General features: G+C 37.3%; 1 protein-coding gene across 2 annotated transcripts in view; it reads left to right on the forward strand.

Annotated features, from left to right (window-relative positions):
• The window catches only part of CNTNAP5 (contactin associated protein family member 5), an 855,278-nt gene that overhangs the window by 681,473 nt on the left and 145,838 nt on the right, over positions 1–27,967 (forward strand). For both annotated transcript variants that reach the window (XM_028101360.1, XM_028101361.1), the window contains exon 14: positions 22,698–22,854. In XM_028101360.1, the coding sequence (XP_027957161.1) occupies positions 22,698–22,854 (157 nt within the window). The remainder of the gene's footprint in view (positions 1–22,697; positions 22,855–27,967) is intronic.

The following is a 27,967-nucleotide window of genomic DNA, read 5'->3' on the forward strand; positions in this document are numbered from 1 at the left end:
CAATCCCTTTTTAAAAAAAAACATTTTTATTTTTCATTTTTAGAGTCATATTATATCCCTTCATAGTAGTTACCCTTATTTTTGCAGATATATATATAAGTTGTTCTCTCTTTAAAATTTTGAAATACAATTTCTTCTAACAGATCAAAATATACCCTAAATTTCTAGTGTATGGCTTTGTTCTAGTCTCCTGCCTGATCACATTCTCTCCCCCCAATTTTTTTTTCTTTATTTCCTTTTTTTCAATCCTCTTCTTTCTTTTTTTAAACATCTTCTTATCAATTCCTTTTTTAAATTTTTTTTTTAATTTTCATCTTTACAGTCATATTCCATCCCTTCATCGTAACAACACTTATTTTGTACATATATGTCTTTCTTTCTTAAAATTTTAGGAGGCACTTTCTTCTAAATACTAAAAGACTAAAATACACCCAAAATCTAATGTGTGGCACTGATCTATGCACCAGCCTGATCATATTTGTTCATAATCTGTTTTTTTTTTGTTGTGTTCTGTTTTTGTTTGTTTTTATCTTTATCTTTTTATTCTTTCTTCTCTTTCTTTCCCTTTTTTCCCCCTGGTTTCAGGTCTTTTCTGATTTGATTACAGCATATTTTCTGGGGATGTTGTTAACCTGTTAGCATTTTGTTCTCTAATTCATCTATTCTCTGGACAAAATGACAAGATGAAAAAACTCACCTCAAAAAAAACAACAAGAGCTAGTACCATCTGCCAGGGACATACTCAATATGGACATTAGTGTGATTTCGGACCTAGAGTTCAGTATCATGACTTTAAAGATACTAGCTGGGCTTGAAAAAAGCATGGAAGTTATTAGAGAAACCCTTTCTGGAGAAATAAAAGAACTGAAATCTAACCAAGTCGAAATCAAAAAGGCTATTAATGAGGTGCAATCAAAAATGGGGGCACTAAATGCTAGGATAAATGAGGCAGAAGAGAGATTCAGTGATATAGAAGACCAAATGATCGAAAATAAAGAAGCTGAGAAAAAGAGAGATAAACAACTACTGGATCACAAGGGCAGAATTCGAGAGATAAGCAATACGATAAGATGAAACAACATTAGAATAATTGGGATCCCAGAAGAAGAAGAACGAGAAAGAAGGGCAGAAGATACATTGGAGCAAATTATAGCAGAAAACTTCCCTAATATGAGGAAGGAAACAGGCATCAAAATCCAGGAGGCACAGAGAACCCCTCTCAAAATCCATAAAAATAGGTCAACACACTGACATCTAATAGTAAAACTTACGAGTCTCAGAGACAAAGAGAAAATCCTGAAACTGGCTCGGGAGAAGAGATATGTAACCTATAATGGTGGAAACATTAGATTGGCAACAGAGCTATCCACAGAGACCTGGCAGGCCAGAAAGGACTGGCATGATATATTCAGAGCAATAAATGAGAAAAATATGCAGCCAAGAATACTATATCCAGCTAGGCTGTCATTGAAAATAGAAGGAGAGATAAAAATCTTCCAGGACAAACAAAAAATAAGGAATTTGCAAACATGAAACCAGCCCTCCAAGAAATATTGAAAGGGGTCCTCTAAGCAAAGAGAGAGCCTAAAAGCAGCATGGACCAGAAAGGAATACAGACAATATACAGTAACAGTCACTTTAAAGGCAATTCAATGGCACTAAATTCATATCTTTCAATAGTTACCCTGAATGTAAATGGGCTAAATGCCCCAATCAAAGGACACAGGCTATCAGATGGGATTAAAAAACAAGACCCATCCATATGCTGTCTGCAAGAGGCTCATTTTAGACCCAAAGACACCCCCAGATTGAAAGTGAAGGGGTGGAAAACAATTTACCATGCTAATGGACAGCAAAAGAAAGCTGGGGTGGCAATCCTTATAGCAGACAAATTAGATTTTAAAACAAAGACTGTAATAAGAGATGAGGAAGGACACTATATCCTACTTAAAGGGTCTATCCAACAAGAAGATCTAACAATTGTAAATATCTATGCCCCTAACGTGGGAGCAGCCAATTATATAAGGCAATTAATAACAAAAGCAAAGAAACACATTGACAACAATATAATAATAGTGGGGAGCTTTAACACCCCCCTGACTGAAATGGACAGATCATCTAAGCAAAAGATCAAAAGGAAATAAAGACTTTAAATGACACACTGGACCAAATGGACTTCACAGACATATTCAGAACATTCCATCCCACAGCAACAGAATACACATTCTTCTCTAGTGCCCATGGAACATTCTCCAGAATAGATGACATCCTAGGTCACAAATCAGGTCTCAACTGGTAGCAAAAGATTGCGATTATTCCTTGCATATTTTCAGACCTCAATGTTTGAAAATAGAACTCGATCACAAGAGGAAAGTCAGAAAGAACTCAAATACATGGAGGCTAAAGAGCATCCTACTAAAGAATGAATGGGTCAACCAGGAAATTAAGAATTTAAAAAATTCATGGAAACCAATGAAAATGAAAACACAACTGTTCAAAATCTTTGGGATGCAGCAAAGCCTGTCCTGAGAGGAAAGTATATAGCAATACAAACCTTTCTCAAGAAACAAAAGGGGTCTCAAATACACAACCTAACCCTACACCTAAAGGAGCTAGAGAAAAAACAGCCAATAAAGCCTAAACCCAGCAGAAGAGAAATAATAAAGGTCAGAGCAGAAATCAATTAAATAGAAACCAAAAGAAGAGTAGAAAAGATCCACGAAACTAGGAGCTGGTTCTTTGAAAGAATTAACAAGATTGATATAACCCTGGCCAGACTTATCAAAAAGAAAAGAGAATGACCCAAATCAACAAAATCATGAATGAAAGAGGAGATATCACAAAAAACACCAAAGAAATACAAAGAATTATAAGAACATATTGTGAACAAATCTATGCCAGTAAATTAGATAACCTGGAAGAAATGGGTGCATTCCTAGAGATGTATCAACTACCAAAACTGAACCAGGAAGAAATAGAAAACCTGAACAGACCTATAACCACTAAGGAAATTGAAGCAGTCATCAAAAATCTCCCAACAAACAAAAGCCCAGGGCCAGATGGCTTCCCAGGGGAATTCTATCAGACATTTAAAGAAGAATTAATACCTATTCTCCTGAAACTGTTCCAAAAAATAGAAATGGAAGGAAAATTTCCAAACTCATTTTATGAGGCCACCATTACCTTGATCCCCCAACCAGACAAAGACCCCATCAAAAAGGAGAATTACAGACCAACATCCTTGATGAACATGGATGCAAAAATTCTTACCAAAATCCTAGCCTATAGGTTCCAACAGTACATTAAAAGGATTATTCACCATGACCAAGTGGGATTTATCCCTGGGCTGCAAGTTTGGTTCAACATCCACAAATCAGTCAATGTGATACAATACATTAACAAAAGAAAGAACAAGAATCATATGATCCTCTCAATAGATGCAGAGAAACATTTGACGAAGTACAGAACCTTTCTTGATCAAAACTCTTCAGAATATAGGGATAGAGGGTACCTACCTCAATATCATAAAAGCCATCTATTCATAAAAGCCTCAATATCATAAAAGCCTACAGCGAATATCATTCTCAATGGGGAAAAACTGAGAGCTTTCCCCCTAAGTTCAGGAATGCAGCAGGGATGTCCACTATCACCACTGCTGTTCAACATAGTATTAGATGTCCTAGCCACAGCAATCAGACAACAAAAAGAAATAAAGTGTAGCCAAATTGGCAAGGAGGAAGTCAAACTCTCACTCTTTGCAGACGATATGATACTTTATGTGGAAAATCCAAGACTCCACCCCAAAACTGCTAGAACTCATGCAGGAATTCAGTAAAGTGCCAGGATATAAAATCAATGCACAGTAATCAGTGGCATTGGGGTGCCTGGGTGGCTCAGTTGGTTAAGCGACTGCCTTTGGCTCAGGTCATGTTCCTGGAGTTCTGGGATCGGGTCTCGCGTCGGGCTCCCTGCTCGGCAGGGAGTCCGCTTCTCCCTCTGACCCCTGCTCCTCTCATGTGCTCTCTCTCTCTCTCATTCTCTCTCTCAAATAAATAAATAAAATCTTAAAAAAAAAAGAAATCAGTGGCATTCCTATACACCAACAACAAGACAGTAGAGAGAGAAATTAAATAGTTGATCCCATTTACAATTGCACCCAAAACCATAAGATACCTAGGAATGAATCTAACTAAAGAGGCAGAGGATCTGTACTCAGAAAACTATAAAATACTCATGAAAGAAATTGAGGAAGACACAACAAAATGGAAAAACGTTCCATGCTCATGGATTGGAAGAACAAACATTGTGAAGATGTCAATGCTACCTAGAGCCATCTACACATTCAATGCAATCCCCATCAAAATACCATTCACTTTTTTCAAAGAAATGGAACAAATCATCCTAAAATTTGTATGGAACCAGAAAAGACCCCGAATAGCCAGAGGAATGTTGAAAAAGAAAGCAAAGCTGGTGGCATCACAATTCCGGACTTCCAGCTCTATTACAAAGCTGTCCTCATCAAGACAGTATGGTACTGACGCAAAAACAGACACATAGATCAATGGAACAGAATAGAGAGCCCAGAAATGGACCTTCAACTCTATGGTCAACTGATCTTTGACAAACAGGAAAGAATGTCCAATGGAAAAAAGACAGACAGTCTGTTCAACAAATGGTGTTGGGAAAATTGGACAGCCCCATGCAGAAGAATGAAACTGGACCATTTCCTTACACCACACACAAAAATAGACTCCAAATGGTTGAAAGACCTAGATTTGAGACAGGAGTCCATCAAAATCCTAAAGGAGAACACAGGCAGCAACCTCTTTGACCTCAGCCGCAGCAACTTCTTCCTAGAAACATTGCCAAAGGCAAGGGAAGCAAGGGCAAAAATGAACTATTGGGATTTCAGCAAGATAAAAAGCTTTTGCACAGCAAAAGGAACAATCAACAAAACCAAAAGACAACCGACAGAATGGGAGAAAATTGTTGCAAATGACATATCAGATAAAGGTCTAGTATCCAAAATCTATAAAGAACTTATCAAACTCAACACCCAAAGAACAAGTAATCCGATCAAGAAATGGGCAGAAGACATGAGCATTTTTTCCAAAGAAGACATCCAAATGGCCAACAGACACATGAAAAAGTGCTCAACATCGCTCAGCATCAGGGAAATCCAAATCAAAACCTCAATGAGATACCACCTCACACCAGTCAGAATGGCTAAAATTTACATGTCAGGAAATGATAGATGTTTGCTGGGATGTGGAGAAAGGGGACCCTCCTACACTGCTGGTGGGAATGCAAGCTGGTGCAGCCACTCTGGAAAACAGTGTGGGGGTTCCTCAAAAAGTTGAAAATAGAGCTACCATAGGATCCAGCAATTGCACTAAGGGTATTTACCCCAAAGATATAAATGTAGGGATCCGAAGGGGTATGTGTACCCCAATGTTTATAGCAGCATTGTCCACAATAGCCAAACTGTGGAAAGTGCCAAGATGTCCATCGACAGATGAATGGATAAAGGAGAGGTGGTATATATACACAATGGAATATTATGCAGCCATCAAAAAGAATGAGATCTTGTCATTTGCAATGGCGTGGATGGAACTGAAGGGTGTTATGCTGATTGAAATAAGTCAATCAGAGAAAGACATGTATCATATGACCTCACTGATATGAGGAATTCTTAATCTCAGGAAACAAACTGAAGTTTGCTGGAGTGGTGGGGAATGGGAGGGATGGGGTGGCTGGGTGATAGACATTGGGGAGGGTATGTGCTATGGTGAGCGCTGTGAATTGTGCAAGATTGTTGAATCACAGATCTGTACCTTGAAACAAATAATGCAATATATGTTACGGATAAAAAAAAAAGAAGAAGATAGGAGGAGGGAAGAATGAAGGGGGGAAATCGGAGGGGGAGATGAGCCATGGGAGATGATGGGCTCTGAACAAGAAACTGAGGGTTCTAGAGGGGAGGCGGTTGGGGGAATGGGTTAGCCTGGTGATGGGTATTAAGGAGGGCACGTTCTGCACTGGGTATTATGCACAAACAATGAATCATGGAACACTACATTAAAAACTAATGATGTAATGTATGATGATTAACATAATAATAAATTTAAAAAAGTAAAGCATGGTTATATTGGCTTAAATATTTTAAGACAATTCTAAGTCTTTTTTGAATCTTCTGAATGATCTTTTTTGGAAATCTGGTAACTCCACAAAAAGCGAGCTGACTGGTCTTTGTAATCCAATATTTAAACCAAACTGAATGGTAATTCATAATTTAACTTGTAAACCAAGATATTTTCTATTATCTTCTGTCGAATTCCAAATAGAAAGACATTTTTAGACTGCTGGTTAGGCCTTTCACCTCTTTGGCATATAAGCAGGGTTGTTTCAGGCTCCTGGACATAATCAGCTAGGCACTCCCATGAAATCACAGTCCAGAAACTACCAGACATGTCCTATGAGGTCCTCACTTGCCAAGTCACCTAGTGTCACTTCCACCCTGCTTTCTTTTTTGAAGCTCACAGGTCCACACAGATTTAAAGGAAGAGGAGTGTCAGAGAATTTTCAGACCCTCTTTTGAAATCACCACATGTACCCCCATTTCTTACCTGAAAACACTTGTTTTCAAATATTTTTATAAAATACTTGTATTGAACGTCTCATATAAGCTAGACAGTGGTAATAGTTCATAAGAAAACGATTCAAATCCTGATGGATTTTCTGGATTGTTTTCTGTTGTAGACATTATTTTTTATCCTTGTTATAGCTACAACAAACAAACAAACAAATACTAAAAGAGCATTAATTGCAGATGAAATGAGCCATGGGAAGCTTGACTATATATGTAAATGTAATTGAAACCAAGTTTCTCTTTACATTTTTAATATTTCTGAAATTGGAATAAAACTTATAATCAATGTTGTATTTTAGTTGAACTGGTAGTAGTTTTTCTTTCTTAGTGGTACATAAAATAATGGCACAACTTATTATCTATGGCAACTAACTTTTGATGAACTATGATAGCTGTTATCCACAATTCCAGAATAACCAAAGGAACTTAGCATACAATAATACCTTCCATTTATGAGAGATTTTTCTATATAACCAGAATAAGTCCTAGATCTTAGATCTTGCTTGAACTACACTGTCCTAGAAACCTGTTAACCCTTGGTTGTTTTTTTTCCACTTTGTTAATGTGCTCATTTTTCTAATTTGATTCTAGACTTCTAAGAGCAGCCAACAATGCATTAGCTGTCTCTGACAACTGAAAGGCCCCTTAATTGACTTGTTCCTATTGACTGAGACCCTAGAAGGCAGTCTCTGTTAATGGTGTATCCGGATGGAGACAAGGACTGGGTTTGCCAGCATTGGGGCTGAGTGCTAGATGTAGTGTATCATGTTATATTCTCATCACTTAGTTTTCCTTATGATAGCAACAAAACTACATCTTGGAAAATGAAGCCCTGCATCATGTTATTTGATAAAATATATACCTGCCTGTAAGCAATATAGCTACAAAGTTTTTGATAATGATTCTTTCTCAAATCTTCGGTAAATTATTCATCTTTTGGGAAATTGTACTGAAGTTATCATGAAAAGTGTTTGTACTGCTATACTTTTCAAATAGTTTTGTGTTTTGTGTTGTGCACTAGACATTGTGTGTGTGTGTGTGTGCACGCGTGCGTGCGCACGCATGTGCACAGGGACATATACCTACAAATATATATATTTGTAGTCATTTAATGAATTATTGAGAGTCTACTATAAACTGGGTGTCTAATGATTACTAATCATCCCTGCCCTTAGGTAGATTACTGCCAACTTCTGCAACCTCATTTCTTCCTCTGCACCTTCTGTGATGTAGAAACATAGCAACTAGTATATTGGAAGTCCTGAGTGATCACTAGCCAATGTTCTCACTTTTTTATTTAGAAAATTACTTTGTATCAACATACATAATCAGTTTTTCAACTGGTCATTTTATCTATTTTTTTCAAATATAGAGTATTCTTTTAAATGGCCAATTCCTGTTCAAAAACCAAAATTACCACTTTCATGTATTTTCTGTTTGTAAAATATCTTTCAGAATAATTAAATGACCTTTGTGGTCTATCATGGAACAGAAAATCCTTGAAGGCAGGAAACTCATAGCCTTGTTTTATTTTTTGTTATGTACCCTGCAAATAACCGTAACAGGAGAGTGGTTAATAAACATTATTCAGATTTGGGGATGTGAAATAGGAGATACAGGCATGAAATCCTATTTTTATTACTGTCATTATGCTGATGATCCTCTGGCCACTTCTCTCTGGTCTGCATAATTGCAGAGCTCTTCATATTTTATTCATTAGAACGGCTGCTCTGTGTCCATTCTTCTTATGTCGCTGCCTTGCATTGTTTCCAGCACGGCCTGGTGGGCGTGATCTGTGGGCTCCATCAACTTTCTGTCTGTGCCTTGTTCAGATCTCTAATGAATATTAGACTTACAGCCATCAGCTATGTTTTAAGTAGAGAAATTAATGAAGAGGGGATTTTTGTTTGTTCATTAACACTATGAAAAGCAAAGTCACTTTATCTCCTTCATGCTCTCTTTCATGAATTTGCTCACCTATTATAATTTGAAGGGAACCTTGATTCATGTAGGGATTTACATAGAGGGTTCCAGCTAGTTCTTTCTTTTTTCTTTTTTTTTTTCCCTTTCTTGTTTTGTCTTCATTTTTTTTAAAAATCATAATCAGGTAATGTCTATTAAACATCAGTGAGAGAATATTATAGACAGAATTGTGAACAATTCTTGTATTTGTGATTGTGTTTATGTATTTAAGAAAGAAGAAATTAAGAATTATTTCTGGTAGTATTTCAAAAAAGGGATGGGGGAAGAGAAGGACCAAAAGAAGTAAAAAATGATTCTGGAGGGAGAGATATAAGTGAGAGGAAGGAGGGAGAGAAGACGAAATGAGAGAGAGAAAGAGAAGGGAGGAAGGGAGAGAGACAGAGGTGAAGGGAGAAGAGAGAAAGAAGGAAAAAGAAAAGGAGGATCAAAGGAGAGGAAAGAAGAAATCAAACTGACCACTCAGGCAAGAAAGGGCATGGGTGTGTGGGAGTGTTTCTTTCTAATGTTCTGCAATTTACAATTGAATCTGTAGTAGTTGATCAAAGGACAGGAAATACTGATTGCCTTATATAAACATCCTCACCCTTTATTACATGGCCCCACAAAATATACTATCAGCCCCACAAGTTTCCATAGTGTAGTGGTTATCACATTCGCCTGACACTATCAGCCCCGCAAAATATGCTATCAACAAAAGAAATTTACAATATGGATGGAAACACCCATGCTATAAGCCACAGTGGGGTAAGTTACTATCTTAATAAATGGTAACAATCTCTTAAAGGTGATCTGTTAACATGAATGATCACAATGGCATTTTGATTAGCAATGCAACATTTACTCCTCTCCCACTTCAGCACACAATTACTGGTTTATCGAGTGCTTATTTAATAGAAGATCAGGAGCTATTTGGGGAATATGTATGTTTGAATACCTCTGTGTGTATATTTTATATATATTCATGTAGGACACTAAGTAATAAATATTTTTCAGACGCTGTGAGGAAGTACTGGAAAATACTGATGGACCAGTCATATCCACCAAACAACTCAGGAAAGAATGCAAGGTTGGGAATCTAGGCTTTTTAGACATTTGTGATAAGTAATAGATGAAATATCTATGAAGAAAGACAAAGAAAACTACTCCATATCTCCAAGGGCTAGGCCCACCAAAGGGTTGTGGGTGGGAGAAATATTGGTAAAAACAGCTAAATGGATGGATGAGTAGATGGGCTAATGAGTAGATAGATGGAGTAACAGAATGGATAGATGAGTACTTCATTATCTTCCCACTGAAACAAATTAAAAGTGAGCAAGGGAGAGCCATTTGACCCAGGATAGGGAAGGTAGTAACTTTTTCTTCTGTTTTGTTTTGCTTTTTGAGTCAGAGTAGAAGAAAACTAAGAGAAGGTGAACTTGTCCTCCCTAATCTTTCAAAAGTATGGAACAGAGTTTGCTAAAGAAAATGAACTGAAGTGGAATGGGGATGGGAGCTAGAGAAGGATGGATAACTGTGGGAGACACTTCTCTGGTGAATTTTCTAGGGAATTCCTGAGAAGATTAGCAGCATCAAATGTACACTAACTGGATTTATATTAAACCAAAACAAAAGAGAAGAAATTAGTTAATATATTTTTCAGTGACCTTTTCTCAGTTATAAGTTAAACTTAATTTTTAAGTATGTTTTTTATTCATATGCTTCTATCATTGTATCTTTCTTTAGCTGGAACTAATAAAACTTGATGTCTGTGTTTTGGTAATGGAATTAAATCTAAAGCTAAGGAGCTCATTAGTACTTAGCAATCTGTAGTGTCAGTCAACAAGAATTCTTCAAAAATAAAAGGAGGGTGGTATCTAAACCTTTTGAATAAGGTTCAAACCATCTAACCAATAATTCTAAAATTTCTATGTGTAAAATTTCAGTGCCATTGTTTGTTGAGTATGATAGAAATGGAGAATCTTGGACTCCACTCCATGGGAAAATACAGAGAACACTTGTTCTTACGAACACACCAAGTCATTCTGATTAAAGTCAGAACAAAACTACACTTTGAGAAATACTGATCTAAGATTTCTAGAGAGAAATTCCAATTGGTTCCTGTTTACATGATTACCCTGTCACTTCTTAAGTAACTGTTGAGCAGTTATAAAGGTTCAGGCAAACTAGCTTTCTGGAAAACAATGGTAATTAATACCATTTATGTTTCAGGTATTGTTTGATTGATTGATGGTTAGATAAATCGAAGATATACTAATATAGCTAGGAAGACAATACAGTTTGGGATATCCCCAAGAGAGTAGGGGAGACAAACTCAGTAAAAAGCCCTCCGTTTTACCAATAAAATAGTTACTTGATATATACTCTTATAATTTTGATTCAAGACCAATTACTGTGAAGACCTATGATACCCTTTCATTTCTATCTATTATAGGACTGGGTTTCATTTGATATAGTAAAAAATGGTATTGGAATTTGGAGCCGTAAGATCTAAATTCACATCTTCCTAACTATGTGATCTTGGGAAAATTACTGTGCTTTAATTACCTTCAATTTATTTGCAAAATGAGAATAAAAATCTTCACAGAACTGGGGGCGTGGACATTGAATGAAATAAGTTAGGTAAACTTTGTTTTGAAGACTAATGTACAGAAATCCAACTTTATTTCACCGGTTAGAAAACTGAATGGCAGGTATATTTGAAATAAGAATGACCTCAGAGTTTTCTCCTGGAACCATGTTTTTCCACTAAACACTAGCCTGTTTTTTTTCCTCTTGACTCTCCACATGTTGTTTAAAATTCTACTTATATCTACTTATATCATTCCCAGTTGCTTTAAAGATAACATTCACCTTTTTTCCCCCCTCCTCATCCACTATGTTGTGAGGTCCCTAATGGCAGGGCTCATATCTTTTTTGTGGTTTGTATTCTATCCAGACAAGTGTCTTGTCCATTGTAGGTGGTTTATGCCACTTTGTTAAACTCACAAATGAACTGGTGTGTCAACACTGTTGTGTTTGGCGATCTCATTTTATGCCACATTTATAGTAACCACTTCCTCAAAGGCTTGATAGGCTCCATCACTAAAACAACAAAAATACTTGATGTCTTCAATGATGGAACAGAATGTCAAAGATGAATATACCTATAGAAAGACTAAAGGCATCATAACCATATGAATTTTTATAACAATATATTTTTGTAAAATTATTTTTAATATAATCTTGCAAAACCTTTCTGGGCTGATGTTTCTTTTTCTTGCATTTGGTCATTTGTTTATTCAGCAAATATGTATTTGGTTTTTGGCCCAAATCAGGCACATTCTACATTCTGGGGATATAGTCATAGAATGAGACTTAAAAAGCCCTTGCTTTAATCAAATGAGGGTTGACATATGAGGAACATGTTAAACAAACAAACAAACAAACAAAATACAAACAAAAGTATAGTTTCAGGAAGTGGTAAGTACTCCTAATAAAATAATTGAGTGATTTTAGAGCACTTTAAATAAGTGGGGAAGAGGTGAGATTTACTTTCAGGATCCAGTGATACAACACAAACAGCCACTGTAAAAATTCATGAGAAGACAGGTTTAGGCAGGGAAAAACAAATATAAAAAAGCACGTGTGAGGGCCCATGGTAAGGTTGGTGCAGTTGGAACAGGCTGGAGCGCCAAACAAAATCAGGCTGAGAAGTAAGTGGGAACCAGACATGCATGGTCTTGGGGGCCAAGGTAAGGAGTTTGGATTTTAATCCTGTAGTGGGATAAAACGGAAGGATTTTAATCGGAGAGCTCAATCATCTAACATATACTTTAAAAATCCTCGTTTTCTATTATTAGAATAACTTTTAGGGGATGGAACAATAGTAGAGACAGGGATTTTACTTTTGAGTTTGTGGCAATCACCTCTGATTGAGGCAAGAGGTCTCTGGCTTTGGCCAGGAGCTGTCATTCACTGAGTAATGTATCCTCAGGCTAATGCCTTTGTTTCCTCTTCTGTAAATGGGATAAAAGAATTTACCTCATAGGGTTGTTGTGGAGATTGAATAAACTAGGATATAAAAAGTACATAAAACTGAAATATTTTAAATGCTCAATAAACAATGGATGTTTTAAATTAGGGTTACTAGTATTGAATAGGCACATTAGCTTTAGTCCCCAGATTTTTGCAATTCTCTATCTCTATGACTGTGTGCAGATGTTAGGTGTTTTACTTTTCTAACTATTTCTTATCCATTATGTATTTATTTATTATTTATTTATTTATTTACTTTACTTTACTATATTAATCGGTATAGGTTAAGCTATACTATGGTAATAAATATGCCCCACCCCAAGTCTCTGGGGCTTCACACAATGATGGTTTCTTTCTTCTCACATTACAGTTTGATATGGACAGGGAAATCCTCCACCATCCTTCTCCCCCAGCATCTGAAACTACTGCTTTCAAGTTTATCTTATCAGAGAAATGGTGTATTAAACCAAAGATCTTATTTTATTAGCGATTCCCACACATTTATCATAGCTGGTCATTTTCCCCTGCAAGGGTCATATCTCCATATTTTTTGGCACATTAAAAAGTAAAAAAAAGGTCTTTGAGTCTTGTGAAGGTAAGTGTTCCAAACATGAGCCATGCAGTGATGGGCCTTAGGGACTCAGGGCCCTAAAGCCCAGGTTTGCCCTCAGTTACCGTGTGACTTGGAACAAGTCATTGAACCTTGCAAGGCCTCTTCATTATAGTCCTTAAGATAAAATATACTGCCTAATGCAAAGTATTATTATATTCTCTAACAAAACATAAACAGTGTAAATAGAATTATTTAAGTTATTCATTTTGTCTATCTCTTTGCTTAACCAGGAAGAATCCCTGGGGCCCATTCTAGAGATTTTTGTCTAGTCCTGCTTTAAATGACCCCATCAAAGTGATTTTTATCATTTGTTTTGAGAGGGCAGTATCATTAATCTTTTTTAACTCCCCTCTTTTTGTGCTCACTTCAATTAAATAGGCAGGGAGAAGAGACCATTGAACATTATAAAAATGTTAATTCCTAATGTCACTGTATAGCTCTTAATCACACTATTAGACATATGTTCTGATTTAATGATCTTGACCAGCAAGCAGTAAGACCAAGATTGACTTTGATGAATATCTACCATTATTTTCTGATATGGATGAGGTTGTTTTTCTTCTGTTTCCTCAAAAATGATATTCTACTTAGAAAGATTATATAAAATGCTTTGTTTGGTAGTCAGAATCTTCTTTCCTAAACCAGTGCTTTGATGATTTGTATTTTGATCATACAAAGAAACATTTTGGTGCAATCACCTGTAATTATTTGCCCTTTCAACTTGGGTGGCATCTTTTGCTCCCTCTTATTTTTCAAGCCCACATGCTCAACTATAGTCAGTGAAATAGCATATCTTTAGTATGTGCAGAAATCTTATTATTTCAGACAGGTGCTTCCTAAGGATGCTGTAGTGAATTTTGGGTCTCATTTTGTGTCTCATACCTGCACAGACTGCCCAGTGGCATCATCCTCCTCAATGCTAAGTCTCTAGGCAAATGTCACAATTTCTATGAAATAAAACCATTTCCATGAAACCTTTCTCAGGAATCCTAGACAAAATTTGTAGTCCTTATTGTGGGCTTCCCTAGCCTTTTATTAACTGCTCTATTTTGGCCCTAATCTCATTCTGACTTTCATTTCCCTCAGCTGTGTACATGTCCTAAATGTTATGAGCTCCTTTGGGGCAGTGATAGTTTGTTAAAATTATATCACTGGGATACACACCATGACCTTAATATAGCATAGAATTAAGGAATAATTGAATGGAAGGGCACCTGGGTGGCTCAGTCATTAAGCGTCTGCCTTCAGCTCAGGTCATGATCCCAGGATCCTAGGATCGAGCCCCGCATAGGGCTCCCTGCTCAGCGGGGAATCTGCTTCTCCCTCTCCCACTCCCCTGCTTGTGTTCCCTCTCTCCCTGTCTCTCTATCAAATAAATAAAATCTTAAAAAAAAGAAATAATTGAATGGACTTATACACACATACACACGCACTATATGTATATATATATATACACATATACACACACGCATACCTAATGTCATATATACATACACACTAATTTATACCGTTATATTTAATTACATTGTTTTATAAATCAAAAATATATGTGTGATATATATATAGATTATATTTGTATCTATATATCTATATAGTTTGTTATATATCTATATCTATATATATTGATATATGTGTGATATATATATTATATGTATATATATAAATTTAAATCTTATGTTATTCTATTAGTGGAAGCTGTGACAGGTGACAGTTTAGTGATCAGACATTACAATAATTCATCCAAAGTCCTATGCACAATTTCTAACCAAATGCATGTGTGGGAGGCATTGAGCCTAGAGAAGATGAACTAGGACCATCACCATTGGAGAAAACTGTTATCTGAAATGCAAGAGGATACAAGCACCATATTTGAAAGGGGCAAAGGTAAGTGGGAGAGTCAAGGTTCCACTGGCAATAATTGGCCCCGAGTTGGGACAGGCTCAGAGTGAACTCAGACTGGGCTCAAGTAAGGATTATGTGGGAGGAGAAGAAGGGCAACTGCAGAAGGGGACTAGGAATGACTCCCAGGGCAATCACTCAAATGTCTGCTATAACTGCTTATGTATATGGGTCAGAAGATAGATAATTAGTTGGGCCAAAACAAAACTGATATTTTTCTTTATTTTTCTCATCCACCTGTATTTCTCTTTATTTATGTTTCTGACCAAATTGCAAATCTTTTGAAAGCAGAGCCATCGACCTTTCTATTTACTGCCTTATAATCCCTACAGAATATGTTTATGTGATTGATATCTAATTTGTATTATCAGTTATTGTTACAATAGTGTTATCTAGCCAGGTGCCAAATCTCAGTGGCATACAGCATTCAATACTTAGTCTCAGCTCACATGTCTGTGCATCAGATGTGACAACTGTGCTTCATGTGCCTCATCCTGAGGCCCAAGCTGGACAGGTTGTGACTCCCTGTGACATATTCTCATGGTTGTGCCAGGGAAGATCCCCAGGGGAAAGTGGAAACATGCATAACTCTTAAGGTCTGGACTCTAAATGGACACACTGCCATTTCTGTACACATTCGATGGGCCAAAGTATGTAGCAAGAGCAAATCTAACATCAAGGGGACAGTGATGTTACTATTCCCATGAAACTACTATAACATATATTTACTGATCAGTGTAGACATTTTTAGAAGCTGTAAAATAAGTGAGCTCTGAAAGTCTTTCTGTTGGCACAATCAGTTTACAGAATTTAAGGCTATGAGCATACTACTTGTAAACTTAGAAATAAAATGAGGAAAAAACAGTAAAAACAATGACAAGAGCTCAACATGGTAGCACTGTCTGTATATTTTACAGAACTTCCCAGCATCGTGCTTTGTATGTTTGGAATTATGTTTGGACTGTTCATAGTAGTGGCAACAGCCAAATTCTCTTGGCTGTGGCTGTAGTTATCACTGGGAAGCTATTGTGCTTATTGTTTTCTCAATTATCAAGCCCTTAATTTAAACAATTGCAAGATTAAGGAGGGATCTCCAATTTGAATTCTGTTCAACTACTCAGTGACTAAGCCATAAAAGTGGCAGCTAACCTGCATCATAATCTGTTTTAAATTCTGACATTAGGAAAATCATAATTCGAATTAAACATGTACAGGTTGGGTTTTTACTTAGGTGTTCTATAAAACTTATTTTGATTTTTCTCTCCTTGAACTCTGTCTCTGTGTATATCATATAAATGTCTTGCTGGAGGAAACCTCTGCTTATGCACTCATTAGCAAAACTCGTAGTTTGACCTTCTTTAATGCTTAAAATTCAAATATAATACTTTATTGATGCTGTTTATAAAGGAATTAATATAGGCTTAAATTCCTGAGGTAGAAGTGAGGATAAGGATTGCTTCTCATTTGTATCCTCTTACATCTCTCTGTCTTTCAATCTTTCTGTCCCTATCTCTCTCTCACACACACATTGCCTCTCCAAACTCAAATTCCCTTTATAAAGCATTCTACGATATGCAGTTCATTTCCATCTTCCTTTCACTCAATTGTGAGGATTATTTTCCAAGTTTATGTTGCATTACCTTCTTGAAGATAATTAGAGTAATAGGAATTTAGGGTTGGTCAATCTAAATGGGATATAAAGTACACACAGACATTTCTACATAAGCCCAAGGATAGAGAAAACCTTCAGAGTCTTGGACTTCATCCCTGCCCTGATTAAGAAAGAAAGAGTCTTCTCATGTTGAAATGACCTGAGGGGAGTTTTGTGGTAAGGAGTTATTATAGACAAACCTAAGTCTACATACCCTGAGTGTTCCACTATGTCAAATGAGTTACATGATGGTCTGTACAATTTTCTATTTTAACTTATTTGTCAAATACCATAGCCAATTTAAAACTTGGGGAACAATTCAGGTTCTAAGAAATGGATGTAAAAAAAGAAGAGAAAAGAAAACTGAGAAACTCAGAAAGGCACAGAGCTTTTGAAAGGAAGTCCAGCTACAAGGCATAAACTGTGCCTCCTAGTTTGTGTGCTGTCTTTAGCAAAACCGAGTATACTTGCAGCTGTCTTCTAGAAATTCCTGGTGGGGCAGTCCTGGGAAGGTTCTAGCAAGCAATGCTAACATTAAATTCTGCTGTGGCATTATTAGTGTGTATGAATGTGTAATAGATATATTTATTAATGTGTTGTCTTTATTTTAGTGATTGTAAGAGATTATCCATCACTTGCAATTTTCTTAATTATCGCTTAAATCCTTCCGTATGTATTTTGTTGAAAGGCCCTAAGTTTTTTTTAACCATGAATTATTTCCCCACATGTCAGAACGCAGTGGTATAACATTGGGATTAAACTCATAGACTTGGGGCGCCTGGGTGGCTCAGTCGTTAAGCTTCTGCCTTCGGCTCAGGTCATGATCCCGGGGTCCTGGGATCGAGCCCCGCATCGGGCTCCCTGCTTGGTGGGGAGCCTGCTTCTCCCTCTCCCACTCCCCCTGCTTGTGTTCCCTCTCTCGCTGTGTCTCTCTCTGTCAAATAAATAAATAAAATCTTTAAAAAAATAAAAAAATAAAAAATAAATAAACCCATAGACTCTTGGACAAGACTGCTTGGATTCAAGTCCTGACTGAACTTTCTAATTGTATGGCCCCAAGAGAGTCATTTAAACCTTCTCTGCCTCAGTCCCTTTACCTGTGAAGTGAAGGAAAATAATACCTACTTCCTAGAGACCAGTGATGTTTAAATGGGTTAATATATGTAGAGCACATCAAAATACTGCCTGTAACCTAGCACATGCTCAGTAATGTGTCCTATTATGATTTTTATAAGCCTCATGACAAATGATTGATCTTGGTTTGGTGATATTCTATTTGGTATTAACAAAAGGTGCGTGATCACCTTCTGTGCTCACTTACTGACACACACTGAGGTCATTCACTCTAAGCCATAAACTTTCTTAAGAGGGTTTTTTGTTCTCTCTCTCTCTCTCTCTCTCTCTCTCTATATATATATATATATATATATATGTGTTTATATATGATGAATTTTCCCAGACCTTGTGGTGTACATGAAGTTACATAACAATAATAATCCCAAATGCATAGAAGTAATGCAAATGAATGAAATTTCTTGGTGATTTTTTCTAAATCATGCATATACCTCTCTAAGGCCTCTGTATCTACTGCTGAGTTCCTGGTGGTGCCATACTCCAGGGGGGACTCAGTCTTCCCACATTCTTCTCCTAGGTTTTCTTGTAGAAGTCCCCTATAGCGGGTGATGTGCATGAAAACACTGCTTCTTTGACAAGAGTTTGACCCTAGAACCCTTCTGGCCCCAGAAGCACAAAGCAGTGTACGGACCTTCCTTTCTGGAGTGCATAAACTCTGTCCCTATCAGTTTAGAGTTCTGATCCATTAAGCGACACTTAAGTGTGTGTTTAGCTCCAGGACAGCCATTTGTCCTTTTTTTTTTTTTTTTTTTTTTTTTGGTCAGAGAGAGAGGGAGAGCACAGCAAGGAGAGGGGCAGGCAGAGGGAGAAGCAGGCTTCCCGCTGAGTAGAGAGCCCAATGGCAGGACTCAATCCCAGGACTCTGGGATCATGATCTGAGCCAAAAGCAAACGCTTAACTGACCAAGCCACCCAGGCGTCCCACCATTTGTCTTATTCAGACATGCCCCATATCTTTTGAATAGCATTTCTGTGTGAGTGAAAATTCACATTGTGAGTCCTACCTCTGCAGCAAGTCAGAATCCACTTCCCCGGGCTCTTTTCCAGCTGGGATGCAGGCATGTCACCTGTGCTTCCCTAATCAGACCCCTGTGTGCAGCTCTGACTGGAGGTGAGTGCTGGGAAGCAGGCTCTGCATGGATATTCTATTCTGAGGGTTAGAATCAGGGGCCACAGAAACTTCTCTCTTTGGGGGGATGGGACCTATTGACCTGAGATCCTTAGAGAGGAGTGGTTGTGGTGCTGGCAGCGTAACATCTTTGGCTGAGTCGGTCTCCAGTATTTGACTTTCAAGGGCAGTGAGCCAGGCAGAGTTTCCTCCTCAGTCCGGTGAACAACCTGGTGAGCCCATTGCCAAAAGCCCATTTCTTCCCTGGTCATGGTTCTGTGGCTGCCTGATATCTTCTTAATAAATACCCTTTGGCTTGAAACTATCAGAAGGAATTCTTAGCCTGTAGCCAAGAACTTGATCAATATATGTTCTATTTTGCCCATTTCCTGCTACCTTTTTTTTTAATTGAAACTTCCAGTTAGAGTTTCCTCAAAATTTTGAAAATCATAGTTTGAAAACCTGGTGATAGATTTTAGGAAATTCCTTTATTTTACTTTGATCCTACATTCACTGATCCTTTACATTGAATGTTTCCTTTGTTTGCTGTGTTATCCTCCAGATGGCCAGTCATGTGTCACTTGTTCCTCTTTGAAGTTCTGCTCAAAGTTTATTTTTTTTTAATCAATTTCTATCCTGACCACTCTAAAATTGCAGCCCACCCTTTTTGCAGCCTACCTTACCTTGGTCTTTTGTATTGTTTCCATACCTCCTGTTCCTTTCTTAATACGAAATTATTGTTGGGGTGCCTGAGTGCCTCAGTCATTTATGCATCCAACTCTTGATTTCAGCTCAGGTCATGATCACAGGATCATGAGATCAAACCCCGTGTCAGACTAAGCACTGGGCATGCAGCCGGCTTAAGATTCTCTCTCTCCTTCTCTCTCTGCTCCTCTCCATCTCCCTCCCTCTTTCTCTCTTTCAAATAAATAAATACAAATATAGGAAATTATTTAATTATTATTGTTTGTTTCCTATAATTACAATGTAAGATTTTGGGGCATGTTTTCTTTGCTTGGTTGGTTTGGTTTGTCTTAAACTGATTTATCCCAAGTACCTAGAGTATTTCCTGGAATAATATAGATCTTCAGTAAATATTTGTTGAATGAATGCATACTGAGGTATGTCTATATATTTATAATCGTGCTTTGTTCCTTCACTTTTTTTAAACACCTGGTCAGAAGAAAACAAATCCAATTTCTCCAGTGGTTGAAATGTGCAGCAGAGGTGTAGATTCCCTTCCTGACTATATCATTGGAGTCATGAATCAGGGCAAGTCCCATCCTTTTTGATCTTCAGTTTCCTTGTTTGTTATGCTTCAAAGGAAAACAAACACGAAGGTGGGACATCTGAGAGGAAAATTTAACAAAGATTCTTCTGCTTTCAAATATCTGTGTGTGTGTGTGTGTGTGTGTGTGTGTATTTTTCCCCTCTTTTCCCTTCCTTTCTTCTTACTCATTGACATGCATTCAGTTAACACAATTTAAAACCTTTATACTAATTTCCAGAAATGAGGAGGGGACCCCAAGCCTCAGTTCTACAAGACACTGATGGATTTGAAACAAAACAAAGCCTCTGGCTGCTGTGAAACTTCTAGGGGCTTAAGATACCAAGTGAGAATTGGTAAAACTCCTAGAAAGCAACATAGACAGCAGAACCTGTGCATAAATTTGTTGTTCAGAAATCATACCATTAGTAATGATGCTATTAATTGATTACAACCTTGGTTTAGCTCATAAACAAAAATAACCCATGATGACATTGAACATTACTATGTGATCTGGATTCAAGATTATTGGGGAGAGGCCTGAACAGTGCCACAAGGAGGGAGAGGTGGGGAGATTTATTCCCCTTCTTTTGGACTGAAAGCCAACATTGGTAAACATATTCATATATACAATATTTTACCCTTGTGTTCCCTGGACCCACACAGTGAGAAAATTGATCTAAGCTTATTCCACTCCCAAAAGTAGTGATCTGTGCCCTAAATAGACCCACCAGTTCTCTAGGCTACATGAGTGTGGCTTATCTAAGCTAGAATTTAGAAATAAAATAATTCATTTGAACTATTGTTCCATGATTTATAGCTGTTTGAAACTAGGGAAAATGGATTTATACCATTGAGAGTTAGTATTTAAAAAGAAGAGTCTGGTTAACAGACATTGCTAACTAGAATTCTAGTTTAAAAGATAATAAAGGGGCTTGGAACATTTTAGGCAGAATCAGGTGTGTTATTTTGGGGTGAGTATGGTCCTTCAGGCTGTCCTCCCTCTAACTCAGTAACCTAAGATACTTTTGCTTTTCACAGTATCTTCCTGATCTTTTCCTCATGACCTACTGATTCTTGGAAGCTCCAGATTGTCATTTCTCTTCCTACTTGCCTCAGTGACTTCCATAAGGATATTAGCAGTGAGAGCAATGTGGAGAATGTTGTTGCTATCTGTGCATACACAAATAATTTGTAAATTATGTGTTTGTAAATCAGGAGTTGTATGTACAATTAAATCTTGACTTAGCAAAATTCCAACCTAGTAACATCATCAGACAAGTATTATTCTACTTTAAAATGGTACATCGTTAAAAAGTGGTCCCTAATAAGCATTTCTTTCATTTTTTAAGTAATCACATGTTAAGTGCCTGTTGTATGCCAAACAGAAACAAAACAGCAATTTCCAAAGGGACCTGGACCTAACTCCGTGCAGGCTGATGATGTATAATACCTCCAACTCTGCCTATAACCTATTGCTTGGATACACTATTATCTTCTCAGTAATAACTTTAATCTACTGAAATATTCTCAATCATAAAAGAAAACTCCAACTGATTTTACTAAACTAAGCTTTGAAAAAAAAAAAAAAAAGGAAGAAAGAAATTGACAAAGACTCCAAAGTAGTTTTCTGTCAACTACATAAACCAGAAATTGGAGTTTATATATCAACTTCCTATGGGTTAAATATGACTTTCAGAAGGAATTATTTGGCCCATGGAGTACTGATCTTCAAAAGGTTTTGTTTTTTTCCCTTAAAATCTTTGAATTTGAAATACTTGTCCTCAGAGTCTATCAGAAACTGAGAACTAATATCAGGGCAATCTTGGCCCTCATGCTGTTGTTTTTCCTTTGATAGTTTTATAATGAAATAATTTTTGTATCTGTATCTTAAAAATCTTTGGTCTGCAATCTGGCCCAATTTACTTAACTATGGTACCTGTCTGATTTTAGTTTGCGACCCTGCCTCTGAACATTGTGATTGATCCACGTCCTACTGTGTGAATATTTTTCATGAAAGTGTTATGTCTGTATTTATATATGTCTATAGATATGGGTATAGATATAGATGTGTATATGGATATATATAGGTAGAGAGAGATTTGTAAGTATGTATATATAGAGATAGATATAGATGATATAGATAGATCCATATAGAGGGAGAGAGAGAGAAAGGAAGGAGGAAAGAAAGGAAGAAAAAAAAGAGAAGAAATGAGAGAGGGAGGATATATACAGATATGTGTATGTATACATACATATTGCATATATAGAGATATATGTATATAGATATATATATGTAATATGTGTAAATACGTACTTATTCTTCAAAACATTTCCATGTAAGCTTTTGACACCCTCTGCAAATTCTCTTGTCTTTCAGATGGAACACCATATACCTGGTGGATTGGGCGGTCCAATGAAAGGCACCCTTACTGGGGAGGTGCCCCACCTGGGGTTCAGCAGTGTGAATGTGGCCTGGATGAGAGCTGTCTGGACAGTCAACACTTCTGCAATTGTGATGCCGACAAGGATGAATGGTAATGGTGATCATGATCTTTCTGCAGTTGTGGGGGAAGCACATTAATTGATGCATGAAGTTTCCCCAAAAGAAAAAGACAAGGATGAGAAATTCAGTTATGAACTAGGTCTCCCTAATGATTGTGATTGTTTTTAACTTTGAAAATTGCCAGTTCTAGTACTTTTAGGGATATCACTGAGGTTTATAACATAAAACACATTGTCACATCAAAACCTCCTTATAGTCTGAACATTCCATTTTGTACAATAGAATGAAATGTAGTATTAAGCTTTGTGACTTAGTTGGTGTTTCTGTAATGTGTGGACTATAGGTTCTGGGAGAGAGTGTGGGAGATAAGGATGTGCAATTGTACAGACCATATCTTCATTTTCCCATTTTCCCACTGATGTTTCAGTCACCAGGCTACCTTATCATGGAATAAAAATATAGCAAAGAAAATGTATATTTATTGAACATCTACTTACGTGCTCACTTCAGCAGCACATATACTAAAATTGGAACGAACATGTACTTAGTTTTCACAAAAAACTTATTAATTCCTTATAATTTTCCCACTTTTGCATCTTAAGATTGAGGAATACAGTTTACAGAGAAGTTAAATAATTTTTCCAAAGTTATACACATGTATTGGATGACAGATCCAGAACTTGAACTCAGTTATGGCTGGGACGAGGGTCATTCTTGCTCTTCACATCATGTTGATTTCATAAGATAAAGCTTAGTTTTTGGTTTTGATATCCGTAACATCTACTTTCTCTTTGTCCTCCAGGTGAACTGCCTTGTTTTCACTGTATTATAAAAATATGCACAGAACATTTCCAAACCTGCTTTTGTTTTCACTAAATTCAAGGCATTCTTCAGTTTTAGCTTTGTAATTTTGCTTGCTTCATGAAATTCTGCTCAATTATAATTAAAAATTCCTATGTCAAGCTGCTCTCAACCCACTTGAATTTTCTTTTAAGTACATTTTCTTCACTGTTTAAATTGATAACAGCAGGGGATGTTTTGAATGAAATTTAAGGTAGAGTCAAACTCTCAATTCAATGAGGAAAAGAGCAAACACTTGCCTCCACTGGGTTCTACTAGATGGGCCACTTCTTCAGAATGTTGTAGGGCTGCTTGGGCTCCAAGACAAGTTACCTGGATGCCTTACCTGATTGTACATGGGTAAAATCAGACAAAGTTGACTGGAGGTAGTTTGGACTTCTCCATTATTTTGGCCTCCACTTTACTCTGCAGTGCTTTCTTTCATAACATCATGGAGGAGTGCAATAAAATATAACTCATATTTTGGATGGGGACTGTGTCTCTTTTAATATTATATCCCTCAAGATCTATTCCTTGTAGAAACTCAGTGGTACTTAGCTGAATAGATGAATTTAGAGGACCTTTAAGGAGGAGGGGTGACCACAAAATCGTTCCTACAAACTTGAGAGTTAAATGGTTTTGTTGCCAGGAAACTGTATTTAAAATGACCTGCAGCTTAGATTAGATTCACTTTTCTTGTGTATGATTCATTAATTCCTCTTCTCTATGCTTGATATCAGAAAATTATAGATGTATAGATCTGAATGGAAACACCTTTATTTCATTATGTATAATCAGGGAAGCTGATATGGGGCAGTAGAATATAAAGGGAAGGGGAAGTGTTTCTCCTAATTACCTTCACTCCCTTTTGGCTGAATTCTTCATTTTTGCTCACTGTTTTATTCCCTGTGATGTGGCCATTTCCATACTGAACACCACCTCAGTGTCTTTTCTTCCTAGGGAATAACCAGCCAGGGCTGGGCTTAATTTATTGAGCAATTAGGGGCAGTGGGGGAGAATGACATCACATTACTTAAAAGTGGAAAAGAAGTCACCATGTTGATGAGCTTCCACACTGTCTTCTCTGGGACTTTCCACTGACCATCTTTTACTCAGAATCCAGCCTCTTCCTCCATTGACCCACTCACTAGTTCACTAAGCTTTGAACTCTTAATATGTTGACTTGACTTCATCATCTAAGCTGTACTTAGAGGAGTGTTTCAAAATGTCCTTTCTGTCAACTCTGGCACCATCATACCTTTATCAACATTGAGGTTATTGCATATTTCATAACCCTTTCCAGTTCCTTTACAGTCAGGGAAAGACTCCATTATCTGCCACTTTCTGTGGCAAGTGACCTTTTTTAGGGGCAGCAACATTTAATTTTAGATATAAATTATGTTCAACAACCCACATTACAAGGATCAAGAGAAATGATCTGAACTTCCTTTCGTAAAGATGCCTACTTCACTGTGACGAGAATAACATGTTGATCATATCAAGGCAAAATTCAGGCAAAATCAGGGAGTTCTTTCTGTCATTCTTACGAAGGATGAGAGAAGAGGCTGAGAAGGAGAAGAAGAGGCTGAGATTCCTGATATAACTCTTCTGGATTTCACTCATTTGTCTCAGGACATCACAGCCTGTTATACATGAATCTGGAAAATACTTTGTTATAGAAGCAACTGTACTTACTAGTCCATCTGATATTTACTCATGTATCACTTGTTTACTGTGTGCCTGGTGTTTGCCAGTCAAGCAGTCTGCTGTGCAGAGAAAGTCAAGGGCATTATAGTCTCTGCCCTTGAGGAACTCACAGAACATTGAGAAAGAAAAAGCTAGTTAGTTAGCAATAAATGTATTGTGCGATGAATTTGGTAATAAATATAAGTATAGATGTGCCCAGAGCTGTGGTGGATATGGGCTGCGGTAAGTGACAGGTTTTGAAGGACCAGAGGAAGTTAGCTAAAGTTAGTGTAGTATAGGGCGCCTGGGTGGCTCAGTTGGTTAAGCGACTGCCTTCGGCTCAGGTCATGATCCCGGAGTCCTGGGATAGAGTCCCACATCAGGCTCCCGGCTCAGCGGGGAGCCTGCTTCTCCCTCTGACCTTCTCCCCTCTCATACTGTTTCTCTCTCTCTCTCTCTCTCTCTCAAATAAATAAAATTAAAAAAAAATAAAGTTAGTGTAGTATAGGTAGGTAGAACCTCCATATGCTCAGACAGGGAAATGTGAAATAATATAGAAATCACTACTTTCAAGAGAGTTTGGTGTGATTATTGCCCCATATTCGTGTGGGGAATTTGCAGGAGAGGAAGGCAGGAAAGAAGATCAAATCCAGATCAAGAAACTCCTTGTATGTGAACTAACAGTGAGATTCCCTTGTCTGTAACAAGATTGTGAACACAGAATATCCATTCCACCATGAAACCCAGCAGAGCCTTGTGGAAATGGATTTATTACTTATCTATTCAAGTCTATTATTTACTGTAGAAGGGAAAAGTAGAAAAGCTTACACAATTGTGAAATAGTCATTTTTTTAACATTCTTCCAAGCACATTCTTAGCTTCCATGTGGTCAAGCAGACATTCCACACATTTTTATATTTTTGTTTCAGTCCAGCATGACCCTGTTAATATCACTGGTGTTTCTATGTGCTCCTAAGTACTTACTTTGTACAGTTCCCTCGACTTTCTGCTCTTGGTCAAATTGATCAGAGCACTGATTTGGGCTGGTAGAACATCTAGCAGTTTGATATATTACAACTCCTAGGTAATATTGTTGCTGAAAAATGTTACCTAACATATACGGAAGTGTTCTTGGTATTTTATATACTGCATCTCATAGCATCATCCTACCAGCCCTTGAGGTGGGTTTTATCATCTCTTTTCCCCAGAAAAGGAAACTGAGGCTCTGGCATGCTAAATGGCTTAGTTAAGGTCACGTGATTAAGGGGGCAGAGTAGGATCCTGCTGACTCCAAGGATGCTCTTGGTGACTACATGAAAGGAGCGACCAAAATGAGATTCTGAGTTATGACACCAGATGAGGATGCCAAAGAGACCTCACCCAGGGTTTCTCCAATCACATCACAGCAGCCCATGGGTTTCATTTTTCTGGATCAGGCTGCTCAGAGAGGTTTAGCCATCCTCTTGGCCTCTGGTAATTGACAATAATTTATTCTGTTTAAATCAAACTCTGTAACTGAATAAATTGCTGCCATATATTTCAATGAGACCAAGTAAATAAAGAAAATGATTATGGGGTGGGTGTGAGGGGAAGTGAGTCAGCTCAGAAGATGGAGGTGGATGGAGGGGAAAAAATAATTTGATGAACACCCAAAGTGTGACTTCTTCTTAGAGTAAAGGGAAGCATCAGGTAGGCATTGGAAATCAGGTATGCTACTGAGCTGACATCTCCAAGGGGTTCTGTCCCAGCCAAAGAACTAAACAGGAAGAAAAATATAAATAAATAAATAAATAAATAAATGAGAAAACTTGAAATGAGTAACAGTTTTACAGTCAACGATTACTTGCCAAGGAACTTGTCTTCAACTTAATGGTTCAATGTGTAGAAATCCTGCCAATTGGGTGTTTTATGATCCCATTACTTCAGACTGATAGACTTCAGAGAATAGCAAAGGACACTGGGGATAGCTCCAGGCTGGAGACAGCACAGGGGCAGTGGGGTTCTGTAGGATGGGAAACCGTCATCCAGGTAGATGGATCCAAAGAGGGTTCTGTCAGCAAGTTGGAGGAGGCAAGGGGATCTTTCAAAGTATGCCTCTTGGTGGTGGCTTGCTGTCCTAATGAAGACTTCATTCAGCGAAACAGCCAAGTAGAACCGAAACTAAGCTCTATTACTTAACGGTAGAACATCTTTTAGAATTTAGTCATAAGAAAGTACAATTATTTTTATTTGATTTTCAGTAACTTTGTTCTTTGCCTCTTGTCCTTAATACACCCTTATATAAAGTAATACGGTACAAAATAGGAAGAGAAAATGATGTAAGGTTTAAATTCTGGTTATCTGGTCATCCAAAAAAAGGGAACCTATTATTCTGTTTCTTAAAAAAAATACAAGATATTTTTAGGGTTTTTTTTTTTTTTTTTTCTGGATATGGAATCCTGAAGCTTCAAACCACTCTTTAGCCATTGATTCCACTTGACTACCACAGAGAAATTATTTAATAAATGGTGTCAAATCCATGAATGAACAATTGAATGACTTTTATTGGACATATTTTTACTTTTCGTAGGTCAGGCCATGGTCATTCTTGGATTAACTGATCTTTATTTCATTGTTAG

Source organism: Eumetopias jubatus, unplaced genomic scaffold (assembly GCF_037043125.1).
Source record: "Eumetopias jubatus isolate StellerSeaLion01/CBP00866 unplaced genomic scaffold, mEumJub1_p1.0 scaffold_3, whole genome shotgun sequence".
Lineage (NCBI taxonomy): Eukaryota > Metazoa > Chordata > Mammalia > Carnivora > Otariidae > Eumetopias > Eumetopias jubatus.